The 20068-nt window shown below is 34.8% G+C and overlaps 1 protein-coding gene across 1 annotated transcript in view; it reads right to left on the minus strand.

The window, feature by feature from the left end:
• LOC145303538 (choline/ethanolamine transporter flvcr2a-like) overlaps positions 1-20068 on the minus strand; it is a 254786-nt gene that overhangs the window by 47382 nt on the left and 187336 nt on the right. The window contains exons 4-7 of the mRNA XM_080145005.1: positions 11150-11290; positions 6425-6492; positions 2180-2283; positions 1722-1832 (exon numbers count right to left, since the gene is read on the minus strand). Coding sequence (XP_080001131.1) covers positions 1722-1832; positions 2180-2283; positions 6425-6492; positions 11150-11290 — 424 coding nt within the window. The remainder of the gene's footprint in view (positions 1-1721; positions 1833-2179; positions 2284-6424; positions 6493-11149; positions 11291-20068) is intronic.

Genomic DNA, 20068 nt, shown 5'->3' on the forward strand with positions numbered 1-20068 from the left:
AGCCACCAAGAAAAGAAACTGAACACACTTCACATGCATAGTCTGCAGAAAATTTTTGGAATTTCTTTGAGGGACAAAACTATAAACAATGCTGTGCTCATAAGGGCTGATACCCCCCCCCATATTCCTTTGCCAAAGACACCTACGCTGGATAGACCATATGCATTGCATGGACAATGGGCAAATCCCAAAAGATATTCTCTATGATGAACTCACCACTGGCAAAAGGAAAATTGGTTGTCCTTATCTCCGCTATGTCAATGTGTGCAAACGCAACATGAAATATGGGAGCCGAAAGCTAAAGCCCATCTGGAGACAAATAGTAACCAAAGGCGAAACGTCCATCACAGAATGGGCAGAGACCAAAAGACTATTTAGGAAGGCCAGTCAAAAAAATTCAACAGACCACTAACATGATACACCAACCTTCACCTGCAACGAGCTGGTTATGTTAGCATGCTACAAAAAGCATCATTGATGACGGAGAGTCATCGTTTGTGTGGGGATAGATGGTTATTCCAACAGTGTAATGCTGCAATCCATGCTGCACAACAGACCTTGACCTTTCTGTAAAACATGGGATTCATCTCTTAGGACATCTTGCATGCTCACCGGGCTTGAACCCAATTGAAAATGTTTGGGGATGGATGACAAGAGATATCGAAATGGTAAACTATATTCAACAAAAAATGAAATTTGTGAATCTATCTTCAGAACATCCCCCCTATCTTAATGGAAAAGCTTATTTCTAGCATGCCCCAAAGAATTTTTGAAGTCATCAAAACCAATGGAGGTAGAACTCATTATTAAATTTGGTTGTTGAATGTGTTTATACACTTTTCATGCAATTTCGTAGAATTTATACACCTGATCTTATAATTTTGATCAAGTGTAAAATGCCTCATTTTATAAAAATGTCAATTTCTGAATTAAATGTTTCTTTTCTATCGTTAATGTTTGTTACAGTTTTTCCTCGTTAAAAAAGTTGGGTTTTTTTTAAAGATTTTCAAGTGGTCTTAAATCTTTGATCAGGAATGTATAATGGTTTATCCATGTCTCAGTAAACGAAAACTTAACAACTCAAGCATTAGCATCAACAGAAGAAATACAAAGGTTTGCTCAATCTAGTGATTCTTTTCCGCTTCTTTATCTTGTTTAGTAAAACCTTTTAATGCTTGTTACAGTTTTTCCTGTTACAGAGCTCCCAAAATGCCGCCGTTGGAAGCGTTAATCCATTTTGCACTCTTTTCTGCAATCCAATCATATTTGGTACCAATAAATATCCATCTATGTCTGACTTATTCACCAAGTTTTAATCATGTATCCCCAAGATTCTTTGTTTTATCGCCATTCATTTACATGGTCATTGCTATATTACAGGTGAATTATATTTTTTTAACTTTTATAGTCCAATTATTCAATTTATAATAAGTAAATTTAGCATATTTTACATTCAAACACTTTCTATAACTAATGTTGTTGTATGCATAATTCTTTTAAATATTAAGTTGGTGCAAAAATAATGTCGTTTTTTTTACATGAAGTTAAACGTCAAAAACGATATTATTTTTTGCACCAACATAGTGAAAATTATTTTTACAGACTCTAAATCGCCATTATATTATGATGATAAAAGGATAGCAATAATCATTTTGTTGGATCGTGTAGACGTTTTATTTTGGAGATGAATACAAGAAAAAAAAATAGAAGAGATCTCTTACCCTAATGCTCCTGCACTGAGGAAAAGAACCCAAATTTTCCCTAAATCCAGAGTAAATGTGAAAGCAATCATTCCACCCATGGATAAAAAATACATCATCAAAGTGGTACTCCTGCAATTAAAACAAACAACAAGCAATTAAAAGGGGTATTCCTTTGATCAAACTCAGTTTGTTGGCAACACAACAAACTTGACACTAATTTTGTTTCATAGCAAACAAATGCCTTAAAATAAATTAAAACACAAAAAGCTGACCTAGAGGTAGAAGAGTAATTTATCTTGCCTTTGGTAACATTTTTTGTTGTATATTTATTTTATCAAGTTTTTTTAATTTTTTTTATTGACTATTGTAAAAATTGCTTGTTAAATCATATATCTAAAACGGGTAATAATTCCAGGTGAACCAAATATTTTATGGATATAGGTCTTATAGGTCAGACAGGAAAAACATTTACTTACTTGAACATTTTAGTCTTGTCAAGCCATAATCCAGCCACAACTGAACCGGCCACACCGGCTATAATAATTGTCAGCCCTAATTCCCCGGCTTCCTTTTGGTGACCCTGAAAATGAAACATTAGATGACATGTGAAACAGAGAACACGAATCTCTAATATATAGGGTGTTTTGAGACGGATTTTGAGATCAGGATTGATAATTTATATTTGGATTATTGAGACTACTGTTTTCATCTTGGACGTTATCTTCACAACATTTTGGCTGATATAACCTTCGACTTTCTTCAAGTGCCTCTTGTCAAACTCAGGAATAATCTTTATATCAAACTCTAATAAGAACCTATGGCATAATGGATATAAGTGCTATGTAATGATCAATTCCAGAGATTGAAAGCTTTTTCTTTATTAGAGGCATTTTCAATGGAATTAAATAGAGTCAAAGTAAAACAGATCAAATATTAATCGATCAATCATTGCAATTGTACTTCGTAAGGTCTAAAAGGAAGAATCTGGAATCTGAAGTGTAAATCGACTACAGTGAGATTCAAAACGTCAGTTAAATTTGAAAATATCAAACAATTAATGTAGTTGTACATTGTAAAATTTATGTTAATTAGTAATACATCTTTTTACTAATGTTTATATTCTGATGAAAAAAGCATATCTTTGAAAATCCATGGATTAAGTATTTTCTTTATTAAAATTTCTTGTTTGAAATTTGATGGATTATTAAATATTGTAATTTATTGAATTTCAGAGGCCACATACAAATTTATTATGTCTAGACTATTAGCCAGTATATTATGTAACTTTTGAACACCATCTTATATACATTTATCCGCTATATTAAAATATTACATTCCATAACGGTTATATCTCATAGGATTAGTGAATCTCTTGACAAAGGCTTCCTTTCCAGGGCAATTGCTCTTGACATATCGAAGGCCTTCAATAAGGCATGGCATAAGGGCCTACTTCACAAGATTTCCAGCTACGGTATCACTGGTAATGTTTTCTCAATCATTAAATCATTTCTCTCCGATAGTTTCATAAGAGTAGTGGTTGATGGGCAGAAATCAGAGGCCCACAGTATTAATGCTGGAGTCCCTCAGAGGTCAATCCTGGACCCAACTCTCTTCCTGATCTACATCAATGATCTCCCAAAACATATACTTAAATCATTCGTTGACATCTATGCTGATGATACGACCATCTATGGCAACACATCAAAGCTCTCTCTAATTCTCTCTCCTCTGATCTTGAGCTCGTGGTACAGTGGGGGAAGAGGTGGCTGGTCACTTTTAATGCATCCAAAACCAAGCTTCTATCTTTACATCATCAACGCTCTGATCCCCATCTGGCATCAATTGAAATAGATGGCTCTCGTCTTGAGGAGGCTCCATGTTTTGACAAGCTTTTGGGTTTGACCTTTACTCCTGATCTGAAATGGGACACGTACATCAGGTCTGTTGCCAAGGATACTGGAAAATGGTGGGATCCTTCTATCGATCCAGAAGATATCTCACTACTGATGCAATTCTCTATCTGTATAAAAGCCAAGTACGTCCAAGGATGGAGTACTGCTGCCATATCTTGGCAGGAGCTGCTAAAAACAGCCTATCCTGCCTTGACAGAGTACAAAATAGATTTCATAGCTTAGTGGGGGATGCCCTTTTCTCTTCCCTGCAGCTTCTCTCCCACAGAAGAGACGTTGCGAGCCTGTCTTTGTTTATCGTTATTTCCATGGCAAGTGCTCGTCTGAGCTCCAATCTCTCATCCTCCCTTGCCAATCTTTCACGAGAAACACCCGTCTGGCTGAAACTACTGTCAATAATTTCCCCCACTCTTTATCTGTGCCTTAATCCAAACGTAGATCCCATGAGCAGAGCTTCTTTCTCAGAAGTGCACGACTGTGGAAGTCTCTTTCGTTTGCCTTTTTCCCACCTGACTACAACTTGGATGTCTTCAAGTCCAACATAAACAAATTCCTGACAAATCACCCTCTTAAGTAAGACACTCTATCAAATCTCCAATACTAATGAATACTACAATACTATCTCATTGATTACTGTACACGCAAATAATCCTTATCCCTGAGTGGCCTCCGGGCCTTGATCAGTGGTGACCTCCATGTAAAAAAAAAAAAAATCCTAGGAGAAACATCATCATGATCGCAAAGATATACAATTGAAGTAACTGTTATTTTTCCCTCTAAATAAAAAAATACTACTCCCGCTCCCAGTTGACACTGGGAGATATTCTGCATTATGGTCATATATAGAGTTTCACCCTAATTTTCTGGCTCACAAACTTATACACATACTATAATCTTCTCTTTTCCCCAATCCGAAAAACTAATCATTTCTCCTTCCTCACATTTCACAAAATCTCATTGGCTAACAACTAAATATTCATTTATTTTGGAATGAACGAAACTTCATTCAAAAAAGAACGCTCCAGAAATTAAAATAAACATGGCTTTCCTGATTAGATTAGGCAATCATTGCAGATTAAATACCCCGATTACAAACTTATTTAAACATCGAAACATGTTCGTAAACCAATACTGCTTCATTTACACATTAAATATAACGTATATGTTAGCTTTTTGTAGACATCTACGATAGCGCGCTGGCTGGGGTGTTTAGCTATAGCGTACATAATGTTTACACACACAGGCTGATAGCCATTATTTCTTCTTCCTTTTCTAAAAGCTTGATTAGACATTATTATTCACTTATTAAAAAAAACAGCAACCGATAAGACTATTTCTGCAGTACAGACTCGGCATTTGTGTGATTTGGAAGTCTTTTAAACTGTCTAAAACCTTTACTTTCTTATTCCTTTATACGACTGACTAAATTTTTTTCCTTATATGCAAATAAAAATATTAACACAACTGCTCAGGCTATTATTGCAGTATAAACCCGGCTTTTGTGTGAGTTGGAAGCCTTGAAACTGTCTAAAACGTTTCTTTTCTTCTTCCTTAGTACAACTGACTAAAATTCTTTCCGTAATTCGCTAAATACCAAAACACATACAACCATTACTGCATTACTAAAGTCAATACACGAGTTTTGTGTGTTTCTGAAGCCTTTAAGCTGTGTTTTATTTGATCATTTAAAATTAAATACGAGGTACCTCCAACTGACATGCAAGGCCATAAAGATGCAGGATTTTATTGGCTATAATAAAACAGTAAGTCTATTCGATCAACAGAACTGAAATTATTGCTAAAAGTGTGACTTTCACTTTTTCTCTGACCTTGACTGTTGATCTAGATGTCCCAAAAGTAAATCAGTTCTGAATTAGACAATGGCTGATGTTTTCATCAAGTTTGGTGACAATTGGTCAAGTGATTTTAACCTGGACATATAAAAAAAAATGACAAACGAATAAACAAACTCAACATAAAACATAACCTATTTGTCAGAGGTAATAAAACATTGTTCCATATATTTATTTCTCATCAAATTCAAATCTTGTTCACTAATAAATTATATATAAATAATAATATGCAGCATAAACACATTGACACACCGGTTCCTCTGGGATGACTGGAGTTAAGCAATGTTGAACTTGGTCAATATTAAAATGGGTCACCATGTATGTGATCTGAAGCCTGTAGAGGGATGGATGCAGCGAGGCTATTCTTACTCCACAGGCTGCAGGAAATAATGCATCGCCCTCCCACCTCGACACTGTAGTGTTAAAGGACTCATCATCATTATTATCATCATCATCAGCAGCAGCAACAGCAGCAGCAACAGCAGCAGCATCTTGCGGAATTGAACAATAACATTAGATAAATTGATTACGTGATACAAGTAATGAAGAAAGTGACTTATCCAAACGGGTGTGCCTCTCTCTTTCTTGTCGGGTGACGGAATGAAGGAAGGAAAGAGAAAGAAAAGCTCTTCGTTTGTAGAAGACTCAGTAATATACTTATGGCATTAATTTGCATAGGAGGACAGAAACTGTTATGAAGAGGATGAGTTGGAAGCATGAGGGCAGTTAGTTTTTCGACAGCTGAAAGTGAGAACGGACAGTGGAAATTACAGTTGAATTTAGTCCTTGGAAAGCCGGAGTTTGAACAAATATTTTTCTTCATTTAATTTCCTTTTATTTTTTTTTTTCATTCACATCATGATGCAATAACTTACGAGCAACTAAATAATGAGTTATTTTCCACTATGTACTCACAAATGAAATCAGTGAGTGCATTGTATGAAAGTGAAATGCTTACTGGGAAATACTGCAGGACGACTGTATTGAGTAAAGTTGAAATGGCATAGTAACAACCAGTGTTCATTCCTGAAAGAAAAGAAAAGACATTAACAAAATATAAATTTAGTCCATCTATAAATTTATCAAAATTAAATATATCTTATGTTTGAGCACAAAAAACTAAACTCGTTAAAACATTGGTTTGCACTGGATTAACAAAGTCAGGCAACACTGAACATCGTAAATATTTGGTTGAGTAAACTTTTTGGGGTACCAGATGCTGTATGTTTAGAAGTAGGCATGTAAAGCAATTTCCCCTAATACTTGAAAGTGGGTGTGATTATAAAGCGACTTCCTCTAATACTTGAAAGTGGGTGTGGCTGAAAAATAACTTCCTCTAATGCTTGAAAGTGGGTGTCATTGGAAAGGGACTTCCTCTAATACTCGAAAGTGTGTGGGGCTGTAAAGTTATTTCACCTAATACTTGAAAGTGGGTGTTGCTGTAAAGCGACTTTCACAATGACTTGAAAGTGAAGATGATTGTAAAGTGACCTCTCCTAATACTCGAATATGGGTGTAGCTGTAAAGTGATCTCCCCAAATACTCGAAAGTGGGTGTAGCTGTAAAGTGACCTCCTCTAACACTTGAAAGTGGGTGTACTATTAAAGTAATTTCCTCAAATGTTTGAAGGTGGGAATGATTGTAAACTGACTTCTTCTAATACTTGAAAGTTAGTTTGACTGTAAAGTGACTTCCTCTTATACCTGAAAGTGGGTGTGGTCGTAAAGCTTCTTTTCCTAAAACTTGAAAGTGGGTGTGGCTGTAAAGTTGCTTCCCTTTTATACTTGAAATTTGATGTGGCTGTAAAGTGACTTTCACTAATACTTAAAAGTGGGTGTGGCCGTAAAGAGACTTTCTGGATAATAATAGAAAGTGGGTGTACATGTTAAGTGATTCCCTCTAATACTTGAAAGTGGGTGTAGTTTTAAAGTGATTCTCTCTAATACTTGAACGTGGGTGTAGTTTTATAGTGACTACTTTTAATACTTGAAACATGATTTTAAAGTGACTTCCACTAATATTTTAAAGTAGGTGTGGCTTTAAAGCGATTTCCCATAATACTTGAAAGTGAGCGTGATTGTAAATTCACTTCCTCTAATATTTGAGAGTGATCGTAATTGTAAAGTGACTGCCTCTAATATTTGAAAGTTGGCGTGATTGTAAAGTGACTTTCTCTGATCCGCCCTTATATATTGTACCTACTTTTAATTACTATTTACTATTTTGTCCTCTTCCTTCAATCTACTTTCATTTCTAAATGTCATTAAGCCAGATTTTTTTTAATATTTTCATTTTGCATAATTCCAGCCTTTCTCCTCTTCTGATGAGAAGTATTTAGCTTTGAAATACTATGGCTTAAAGAGTTTTTTTCTTAAATTTCCCCTTTAACTTTACCTTATTGTTCTGATGATATAATAAAGTTATATATAACTTTTATTCCTCATCTTTTATTTTATATTATATACATAATATATTTAACATTATATACATAATATAGTTAAAATTATATACATAATATATTTAATATTATATATTTAATATATGATATACATTTAATAGTATATATATATATATATATATATATATATATATATATTTAATATTATATATATATATATATATATTTTTACACAGTGGTCACTACTTATCAAGGCCTGGAAGCCACTCAGGGATAATGGTTATTGCAAGTACATTACGTTAGTGTGGAGATTTCATGAAGTGTTTACTTAAGTAGGAGGTTCATTAGGAATTTGTTTATGTTGGACTTGAACACATCCAAGTTGTAGTCAGGTGGGAAAAGGGCAAACGGAACAGAGTTCCACAGGCGTGCAGTTCTAAGAAAGAAGCTTTCTTTATGGAATCCACGTTTTGATTTAGGCACAGATAAAGAGTGGGGGAAATTTTTCACAGTGGATTCGGCTAGACGGGTGTTTTTCGTGAAAGATTGGCGAGGTGGGACCAGAGATTGGAGTTCAGACGAGCACTTGCCATGGAAATAACGATAAAACAAGGATAGGCTCGTAACGTCTCTTCTGTGGGAGAGAGGTTGCAGGGTAGAGAAAAGGGCATCCCCCACTAAGCCATGAAGTCTATTTTGTACTCTGTCAAGGCAGGATAGGCTGTTTTTAGCAGCTCCTGCCTAAATATGGCAGCAGTATTCCATCCTTGGACGTACTTGGCTTTTATATAGATAGAGAATTGCATCAGTAGTGAGATATCTTCTGGAGCGGTAGAAGGATCCCACCATCTTTCCAGCGACCTTGGCAACAGACTTGATGTACGTGTTCCATTTCAGATCAGGGGTAAAGGTCAAACTCAGAAGCTTGTCAAAACAGGGGGCCTCTCCCAGACGAGAGCCATCCATCACAATTGATGCCAGATGGGGATCAGAGCGTTGATGATGTAAGGATAGGAGTTTGGTTTTAGACGCATTAAAGGTAACCAGCCACGTCTTCCCCCACTTAACCACTCACTCGAGATCAGAGGAGAGAGAATCAGAGAGAACTTTGTCATTTACAGCCTTTGATGTGTTGCCGTAGATGTTCGTGTCATCAGCATAGATGTCAACGAATGATTTAAGTATGTGTTTAGGGAGGTCATTGATGTAGATCAGGAAGAGAGTTGGGCCTAGGATGGACCCCTGAGAGACTCCAGCATTTATATTGCAGGCCTCCGATTTTTGTCCATCGACCACTACTCTTATGAGCCTATCGGAGAGAAATGATTTAATGATTGAGAAAACATTTCCAGTTATACCGTAGCTGGAAATCTTGTGAAGTAGACTCTTATGCCATACCTTGTCGAAGGCTTTTGATATGTCAAGAGCAATTGCCCTAGAAAGGAAGCCTTTGTCAAGAGATTCACTAATCCCTTGAGATATAACCGTCAGCACATCTGCGGTAGATCTTGCAGAGCAGAAACCATATTGTGTGTCACTAAGAAGGTTGTTTCTGCTGAGGTGGTTGACTATTTCTCTATTTAATATCGATTCCAGCAACTTACTCATAACACACAGGAGACTTATTGGTCTGTACTGAGAGGGAGATGACTTATCACCTGAATTCTTAAATACAGGGCAAACTGATGAGGTCTTCCAGGGAGTCGGAAAGCACTTCTCCTTAAGGCAGTGCTTAAACAGTTTCGTAAGTATGGGAGCAAGTTCTGGTTGAAGCTTTTTCAACACTATAATTGGGATTCCGTCAGGGCCAGTTGCTTTACTGGAATCTAGGTTCTTTATTAGCTTGGCAACCTCATGCACAGATATTTGTATGTTACCTAGCATTTTCTGTGTTATAGGAGGAAATATGGGGAGTTGATGGCCTTTGTCGCATAGGGTAGAATTAGCTGCAAAGTTCTTTGCAAATAGTTTGGCCTTGTCTGATGCTGACGAGATGACCTCTGGTCCATTGATAATGGTTGGGATAGAATGCACACTTTTGTTCAGGATCCTATTTGTTATTTGCCAAAATTGGTGGGAACCAAGCCGCTGATCAGCTACTTTGGATTTAACAGACTGTGCATATAGCTCTCTTGCATTTTTTATTACTCTTTTACAGTGGTTGCTGGCAGTCCTGAAAGCAGCTTTAGTTTCAGTGCATCTATTACGTTGGTAGCTATGGAAAAAGTGATTTCTGTGCACGATAGCAGCAGCACATTCTGGGGAGAACCATGGCTTGCTGTTAGGTTTTTGTTGGAATTTTTTAGATGTTATGGTATTGGTCTATGCCTAAAATAACCCATTCGGTCAGATCTGATACTATAGAGGACACTTCCTTTTTAAACATGGAGTGCTGAGGTAAATCAGATATGAATGTACGGAAACTATCCCAGTCAGCCATAGAGTATCGATATACAGTACGGTGGAGGGGTACGTCATATATATATATATATATATATATATATATATATATATATATATATATATATAATGACAGAGAGGGTTTATAGAGACCGTTTCTTCCACAGATAAACAGACATACAGACAAACAAAACAAAAACAGACAAGGTCAATTATTTATATATATATATATATATATATATATATATAAATGACCTTGTCTGTCTTGTCTGTCTGTCTGTCTGTTTATCTGTAGAAGAAACGGTCTCCTGTCTGTCTGTTTATCTGTGGAAAAAACGGTCTCTATAAACCCTCTCTGTCATTTATTGGCCTTCAGATTTGAAACTTGATATATCGGGGATTTGGACTTGTGGAACAAATCTGATGTGGTTTGTAGCCAGTAAAAATAGCTACTAAGGGAGTCAAAATTGAACAAAAAATGGAATTTGACAGACACGGGTCAACTAAACGGGTTACTTCTACGCATGTGCAAATAAATATTCATATCTTTAACAACATTATATTTTTAAGTTTTTATATGCGTATGAATTAATATCAGATGGTGCCGAATAATGCTGGAGAGCTACATGTTTTGGTTTCAATTCTAGCTAACGGCACCCAAATCATATCGTTTTTTTGAAAATTTTTTAAATGACCGCTATATATTGGGTACAATATAATAATCAATAGAGAAATGGCTCTATAATTATAAGTATGAAATCTGCATAAATTAGCATATTATATTTAAGTATTTTACAACTGGGCAACACCAAGTGGAGTGCTAGTAATGGCTAATTAAGTACATAAACGAAACAAGAATCAAAAGCAGCAACAGATTTGACTTACCGTAAGTTATCATTAGAAGAGTGTAGCCCCAGTTTTTGAAGAGTCTAAACAAAGAATGCATGTAGTTCTCGGATTCAGAGGCTGCTTTCAGTGCCAACATTTGAGCCTGACTTGGAGGTTGTGGCGGCTGTTTTTGGAAACCTTAAATAAAAGCAAAACTGTCATTTAAATTAATGATAAAACCAAGGAAATTCATGTATCTCACCAGAAGAAATGACTTTTCTTACGTCATGGAAAGGAGGTGATGATGGTCAAGTGATTAATTACACAGACTGACAACCTGCGTGTTTCAAGTTCAAATCCAGTTCGTTTCACGCACAAAAAAAATCACTTTCACTTAGGATGTTGGCAACCTTCTTGTGAAAGAATTCTGACTACAAGAGTATCGGGGAAACCAATGCCAATTGTAGAATCTTCATATTCATACGATATGATGATAACCTCCTGGAAGAAACTGTCTGTTTTTTGTGTAAAAAAAATCTGCTAAGATAGACTGTAATAGTTTTGGCGAAGTGAAGAATTATGGGAAAAAGAAGAGAGGATAAAAAATTAAGAAAAGAACTTGGGGTAGTTAAGAAGGAGAAGAAGGAGAATGAAAAAGTGAAAGGTCAACTGGAAGAGAGAGAAGGGAGAGAGAAGAATAGACAATACATAAAATATTAGTAATATTTGCTCTTCTCGGAATCTAATGTAAAATTTCAAGCCAAAATTTCCAAATTATTTTTTTAAAAAATTGTAATTACGTTTCAGAATTTTGGAGATGAGGATTGATAATTTGTATTATTTGTATTATATGGACTATTGTTCTCATCTTGATCTGTAATTATCCAGGTGTCAGAAAATCAAAACAAATCCATGGAATTCACTAGGCAACTAAAAGGAATATGAAACAGGAAGTAAATGGCTATAATCCATATAATATTCTGCTTGTTCCTTTCTTAGTCTGTACGTTACGCCTTGAAAAAAGGCCAAATACAATTTTTGAAGGTCAAACTGCTTAAAATAAGGCCAAATTACCAAAATTTGACTTTAAAAAGGCCAACTTGGCAACTCTGGACAAGAACCTCCTTTTCATATAAACTTGTTTTCAAATATTGTTATAATAATACATGATTATCGTTGTAATAGTGTAAAAAAAGGTACTCATATAAATTTTAACGTACAGTAGAAGAAGTCAGTGGAACATTATATAAAAAAGGGAACATTTGAAAGAAATATAGAAAAAAACATTCGAAAGAAACATAGAAAAAAATATTTGAAAGAAACATAGAAAAAAACATTTAAAAGAAACATAGAAAAAAAGAACATTGTCTGCCAAAAGGTTCTGGACTGAATGAGTAAATTAAAGATTCTCTCACAATGTGATGTTATTGTTTGTATTGAACTATGTAGCACAATATTACTTTCTGAGTATTTATTAATAATTATTAATTTATCTTACTTCTGTCAGTTCTATATTTAAAACACAATGGACACTATTTTCATAAAAATGTTAATAAACTCAGATTTGCTGCCTGTTATTGGTTTTTCTGTCAAAAAACCTGATTGTTATCCAGAAAAATATCAGCTTTATCAAAACATATTTGTTGATATTTCTCATTTCATGAAATTTTAACAGGTCCTGCTAGTACCGATAATTGTAGGGGCACTAGGAACCATCTTGAAAACCATGGAAAAACGACTAAGTAAAATCGGAATAAAACTTATGATAAAAACAAATGACAATAAATATAGACATAATCTTAAGGAAAATACTTTAAATGCCAAAACAAATCCATATGGCAAATGGATGAACACAAACCAACCACAGATAATTGAAGCACAAAAGGTAACAAAACTATCAGAAATCCCTGGAATTATTCCCCTTCTTGCCCACTAAAAATAACAACCTCACATACATATGTGGTAACACTAGTCTTAACTGGTATCAAACAAAATGGTCATGCAGAGTCAAAAACGACGGAGAGAAATAAGACAACCTAATGAGACTCAAAGTTCACAACTCGAGCAATTCCAAGTGAAATCTTGACAGTGTCTAGTGTCCCAAAGCGTGCTCCTGCTGTACAAAAGAGTGGATTAACGTTCACTTGGTTCGGTAGCACATCTCTGTTGTATGCAAAAAAAAAAGTTGATGGACTTCCACATTGTCTCATGGTGTCTCATGGTGTCTCTGCTGTACAAAAAATATTTAACTTCTGGGTTGGTCAGTTTAGGCCTGTCATTGTGAAATAAACTTTCCTTTCAAATGTTCCATAAAAAAGCACAACGATACAAGCAATTAATGTATGCAAAGTAAATGTTTTTTGGGGACTTTGAAGAAATTTACAAAAAAAAATATTTGGGTATAGTAATCAAAGTCATGCAGAAAGAATCCATACATTATTAGTCACTTTTTTTCTTGGGGGATATCAGCATGCTAGCGAAGCTGTTTTGTAACAGTCACCACCGTTGCTATTAGGAGAGATGGGAGAGAAAACGATAGAGTGGGACTGAAATGTTTTCGCGTCCTCGCATCTAAGTTGCAGGTTGGGTTGTCAGTTTCAGTTCTTAACAAAAAAATCTTAGCAAGAGAAAATTTTCTCTCTGGCACACAAATAGCAGTTCAGTTTCGACAGGGATTACTTACCCAGCCAGAATATTCTGACGTGCTAGGTATCCCTTGGTAAGGGTGTCCTAATTAGATGCTGACTCGTTCTCTTGTTTTGCATTTTTGATTTTTGGCTGAGTTGCACCTTTTATACCAAAATAAATGGGATGGTTTGGGCGAAATCCTTCTTATCAAAAACCAATCAGAGAATTACACCTCATCTCCGGCCTTCAAACATTAGTCAATCCCAGTCGAACAGGTGCATTCACCTTCATTTGAGATTCCCTGATTCTCACAGAAACAGAACATGGTTCAGCTTGGGGTCATTCTTGACACAATCCGTTGGCATCAACCTGTTAGTAACAATAATAATTCCATCTGCACCTGGACTTAGGATTTGGCAAAGCCAAAAACAATTCTCACGGATGATAAGTGAGAACTTCAACAACCGTCCAGCAATGTATATATAAAAAGTAAATAAAAATGGTTTAAAGTTATACCCTGTTGGACTTAAAATAGACCCCCTAGGTACAATCTCCGACCAAATAGGGTTGATTTGTTGTTAATTTTCGCTTCAGCCCGTGAATTCTTGGTCTATTTTGCTATAGTTAGGCGATTATGTCACACTATGCCGACTTTTCTAAACAGACGACAACCAAATTCGGCAAAAACGCCTAAAAATATTCCAGAATAAACACAAGATTGATTAAATAATTAATTTCATATAACATTTAATAGAAGCAGTGGCGAACAATGGTTTTACAATGGTATGCCCCGAAGATCCAAATATAATTTCTAGTATTAAGAAATATTATGAGAAAGGGAAATAGTTCGAATATGAATGAATAATATATCTCAATTTGGATGGCCCATGCCACCGCAACATCGGCTTCCTTTCTCTGCATGTTATTGACTAGAAGCTCGTAACAATTAAAATTGTTTGCCACCAATATCTGAAAACGATTTATTTATGAAAATCAAATCTTTTAGATGTATCCTAAATAAAGCATGATCCATTGGTCAGTTTGTCAGGCTTAAGTTTGAAATAGCTTGTTTTTGGTTTGTCAAGAAGTTTGGCATAGTATTTTGTTTTATCAGTCAGGCTTACCTTAGAAATGGTATTTTATTTGGTCTGTCAAATTTTAGTTTGGAATAGCATTTTCTTTTGTTTTTTAGGCTTAAGTTTAAAATAATATTTCCTTTAATTTGTCGAGCTAAAGTTTGAAATAGCATTTCCTTTAGTTTGTCAGTCTTGTTTGAAATAGCATTTCATTTGATCTGTCACACCTATATTTGAAAGAGCATTTTTGTTGGTCTGTCACGCTTAGATTTCAAATAGTATTTTCTTTGGTCTGTCATTTCATTTAGTTTGCTAGGCATCAGTTTGAAATAGTATTTCCTTTAGCCTGTCAGGCATAACTTTAAATAGCATTTCATTTGGTGTGCTTAAAACTAATCCTAACCATAGCATATATTCTCTCAATGCCGTATGCTAGTTTTTTTGTTTTTTTCTCCCTCCTTCAGTTACCGACTCATTTTTTATATTCATTTTTTTTTTTTTTCCGGTTTAACTCGTTGCTGTAGTCATCGTCGTCGTCGTCAGTTTAACGACTGTTTTACATGCTGGGATGTGTTGGACAGCTTATAGAAATTGGCTTCCAAACTAATCTAACCTGACATGTGAGAAGATTTTCTTTAGAAATAATTTTCTTACTCGAGACAAGATTTTTATTGGCCAAATTACTTTCCTGCCGCCAATTTATTGTAGTGATGGGTGACCAGTAATTTTACCGAAATACATCACTAGATGAATGCCTATCAAGGCTGAACATTCAAACTATTAACTCATTACTCAAAATACTCAGTCATGAAGACTTTTACTATAGGATGAATGATTATCTAGATACAGGTGAAAGGCAAAATGTGTGTGTGTGTGTGTGTGTGTGTGTGTGTGTGTGTGTGTGTGTGTGTGTGTGTGTGTGTGTGTGTGTGTGTGTGTCCAGTAAAGGCTTTTTTGGGGAGCGCACTTGGTAGGGTCACTCATTCTTAAAATTTTTTATATGCTCTGTAGATTATAGTATCTAAGATTTACAAAACAAGCTTGCGTGTATCTTTAATTTTGGCGACTTTTACACGCTATTTTCGCGATATTTCTTAGTCTACACATGTTTGTTTGGCTTTTCAGTATAAAAGCGAAACTGGATCCGTAGCATAAACCAACTCCCTACTTGTGACAGGGACGTCTAGAAAAGCAATGAGGTTTGATCAATACGAGAGAACACCCTTATATCAGACAATTGTTATTCATTTTGACACTCCCCTATTTATGGGGAGCCAACATCTTGTGGGAAACGCAGGCAGCCAAAGTTAAGTTTCCCCATATAGTGTGATGTTTGACCTTGTTAACTTCACGCACCTGTCATATAACTTTTTAATCATTAAATTAAAACACTTTTCGTTCCTCTCCCGTCGTGGCCGAGCAGATAAGATACCAGTTTTTTCCCCTCTTTCTTTTCCACCTTCATGTCAAGGCTTTGGGTTCGAGCCTACCTACATACCAAAACTTTTTCTTTTCTTTTACACCGACAAACACACGGGCAATGCTTGGCACCCCTGCTAGTAATTATATAAAAAGCTTAGATGTAAAACTTCAGTTTTGCGGTATTTTTCTCCTCCTTGCCCATTTTTATGCCTAATGTTATTGGACTATTGAGTCCATGATGGCCTGGAGTACTAGATAAAAGTCAGGAACTCATACAGCATAATCGCGTTGACACACTGGTTCTTGTTTTAGCACTAAATTTAAATGATATTGAGCCTACTAAGCACTAGATAGGTGACCATTTGGGAATATTAACCGCTATATGTCAGGGTTAAAAGAAAAAGGTTCAACACAAACTTAACCCAATCTCATTATAAATTTATTTCAGCCCAGTGCAGGACAAGACACACTAGTTATGTCTGTACTTACAGACCTAACTATCTCGTCTCATCTGATGAGACTTCATGAGTTAAAATTGAGATTGGGCTGTTTGTGCTGAATTTTTTCTTTTAACCTTTGTGTATGCTCTGCTTCACATGAAGCTATCATTCTCGATATTTTCTACAGCAACTATTTGATCCTTTTGAAACAACTTTCTCTCTTTCTCTCTCTCTCTCTCTATCATATATATATATATATATATATATATATATATATATTGTATTTTGTGTACAGAAAGATGAGATAAGTCATTGATACCGTCGGTTTCAAACCTGATAATTAGAACCGTTTTAGATATCCATATCAAGCTCTCTTTCGCCAATACTCGTCTATTTTTATAGCCGGAAGTGGGAAATATATATATCACGAGTTCACGTTTAATTCTTGTTTTGCTAAATCCCCCCCCCCTGCCGTTTATTTATCGGATGATGATGATTAACGAGTAATACTATCTCTTACCCCCCTCTTTTTTTTCTCGTATTTCCTCTAAAACACGTCTTCCAAATACTAGCAACCATTTCTGTAAGGTCTGACGAGGCTGTTGGATCGTAAACACGGAAAAACACACACACACACACACACACACACACACACACACACATATATATATATATATATATATATATATATATATATATACTAGCATGGGTGCCCGGCGTTGCCCGGGTGTTCAGAGGTGTATGCTGAGCCAAAAAATCAAAACAAAAAAAACTGTCAATTTTTTAAAATTTGACCCCTATTATGACCCCTTAACATTTATTGTTTTGGGCTCAAATCAAGTTAAGTTAGATCCATGTCAAAGGAACCTATATCTAAAATTTCAAGTGCGTAGACCCAAAATTGTCGAAGGAGTTTGGTAGAGTTCTCAAAGGTCAAATAGTTGAACTTTGACCTCTTAATCGCAAAATTTCTGGCCAAAAACCGATCACATAGATTTTCCCAAATCTCAGTACCCTGTATATCAAATTTCGAGTCTGTAGACTAAAAATTGACAGAGTTATTGCGTAGGGAAATGTACACAGACACACAGACACACACATACACAGACACGTTCACTTATATATATATATATATATATATATATATATATATATATATATATATATATATATATATATATATATACAGGGAGAGAGAGAGAGAGAGAGAGAGAGAGAGAGAGAGAGAGAGTACAAATCCAACATTCTGACTTCCAATTGTTATATAATATATATATATATATATATATATATATATATATATATATATATATATATATATATATATATATATATATATGGTTGTTGAATACTTTCCAGTTGTTTACTATGTGCTGACTTGACATTTATAGGCACTTAATATGTTGTGTAAATAATAATTCAGAAAATATTAATGCAAAACTTCTTAATCAAATGGGACTAAAAAATAAATATTGCCTTAGTCTAGAAGGAGAAATCTTTCACAACCAGGGGATAATTCATTTCTCGGGGATAATATCAAGTTTCAGAGAGAGGAGAGAATTGACACTAGAGATTAGCAGACATAAACTGGATTCAGAGTCACACAAAAAAGCACAGCGTACATTGCAAATCGCATTTGTATTAAATATTATTATTGTTAGTATTATTTATTATTGTTAGTATTAGTTATTATTGTTAGTATTAGTTATTATTGTTAGAATTAGTTATTATGGTTAGTATTAGTTGTTATCGTAAGCATTAGCTATTATGTTAGTATTAGTTATTATGTTAGTATTAGTTATTATGTTAGTATTAGTTATTATTGTTAGTAATAATCATTATTTTTAGCTTTAATGATTATTGTTAGTATTAGAAATTTTTGTTAGTGTTAGTTATTATTTCTAGTATTAATATTTATTTTAGCATTAGTTATTATGTTGATATTAGTTATTATTGTTAGTAATAGTTATTATTTTAGCATTAGTTATTATTGTTTGTATTAATTATTATGTTAGTATTAGTTATTAGTTATGATTGTTAGTATTGGTTATTATTGCTAGTATTAGTTATTGTTGCTAGTATTAGTTATTTTTTTGGTATTATTTATTATGTTATTATTAGTTATTATTGTTAGCATCAGTTATTATTGCAAGTATTAGTTATTTTTGCTAGTATTATTTATTATGCTAGTATTAGTTATTATATTAGTATTAAAAGTACGTTATTAGTCAAACATTTTTTAGATGGTGGGCAAGAACATCATTATGATACATGATGAAAAGTGCATACCGACTAAAAATGGTTAAGAACCACTGTTTCAGACTAAGCTAAAATTTAGCATCATAATAGGTACTACACTTAGTCCCTAGCCAATGCTCAAAGAAGATCATTTATTCAAAAATTGTATTTTGGGGGCCTTTTTTTTTTTAAAGAAATCTATTTACAAGTTCAGTACCCATCACGTGTTTTTGAACTTGAAAACAAAATCACGTGAAGGATACATGTGAGATCAGATGGCACGCTTTAACCCCCCCCCACCACCACCACCACCCCACCTCCCCCAACGATGCCTTCCCCGGCCAAGTTGCATGTCTTACTGCTGCAAACAAACAAGGATATTAGTCATCGGCTTATATATCTAAATCCTACCCCATTTAATCATGGGAATCATGTACACTATTGTAATGGTCGGAATATCCTGTGAATCAATTATGGACATTTGGTAAATTTTATCGTTTTCTCACCGATATGTATAACCTTTCGCAAAATGATAAAAGATGTAAAGGACAGACAAAAAATATGGATTAACAACAGAAGAATTCTATTAGTTAAAATGTTTTTTTGTTTTGTTTTTTTACAAAGTGCAACATTACATAAGCAAAGTGAACACACTAAATCTCACTCGTCTGATAAGGATGCATATCAGGTTACAAATTCTTGACAAAATATAAATAAAGGAAGCATTGTTTGTGTATAGTGAAAGAGAAAGAGATAGAGAAAAGGATCTAGAAATAAAATAATTATTCAGACAAGATGTAAAAAGATTGATACATGCGAGAGGCGATACAGAGATATGCTGTTAAGAGAGAGTGAGAGAGAGAGAGAGAGAGATACAGACAGACAGACAGACAGACAGAGCGAGAGAAGGAAAAAGAAGAAGAAGAAGAAGGAGAAGAAAAAGAAAGAGATCTAAAGATATATACAGAGAGAAAAAGTAATAGAGAGAAAGAGAAAAAATCAGTTTTATAGCAGGAGTTCTAGAGAGCAAGGCAGAGAAGGAAAGAAAGGGAAAGGGAGGTGTAGAAGAGGTAGATAGATAGATAGATAGATAGATAGATAGATAGATAGATAGATAGAGAGAGAGAGAGAGACAGACAGACAGACAGACAGACAGAGATCTAAAAAGGAAG

The sequence above is a fragment of the Euprymna scolopes genome, chromosome 19 (genome assembly GCF_053919585.1).
Source record: "Euprymna scolopes isolate OS-2025 chromosome 19, ASM5391958v1, whole genome shotgun sequence".
Taxonomy (NCBI): Eukaryota; Metazoa; Mollusca; class Cephalopoda; order Sepiida; family Sepiolidae; genus Euprymna; species Euprymna scolopes.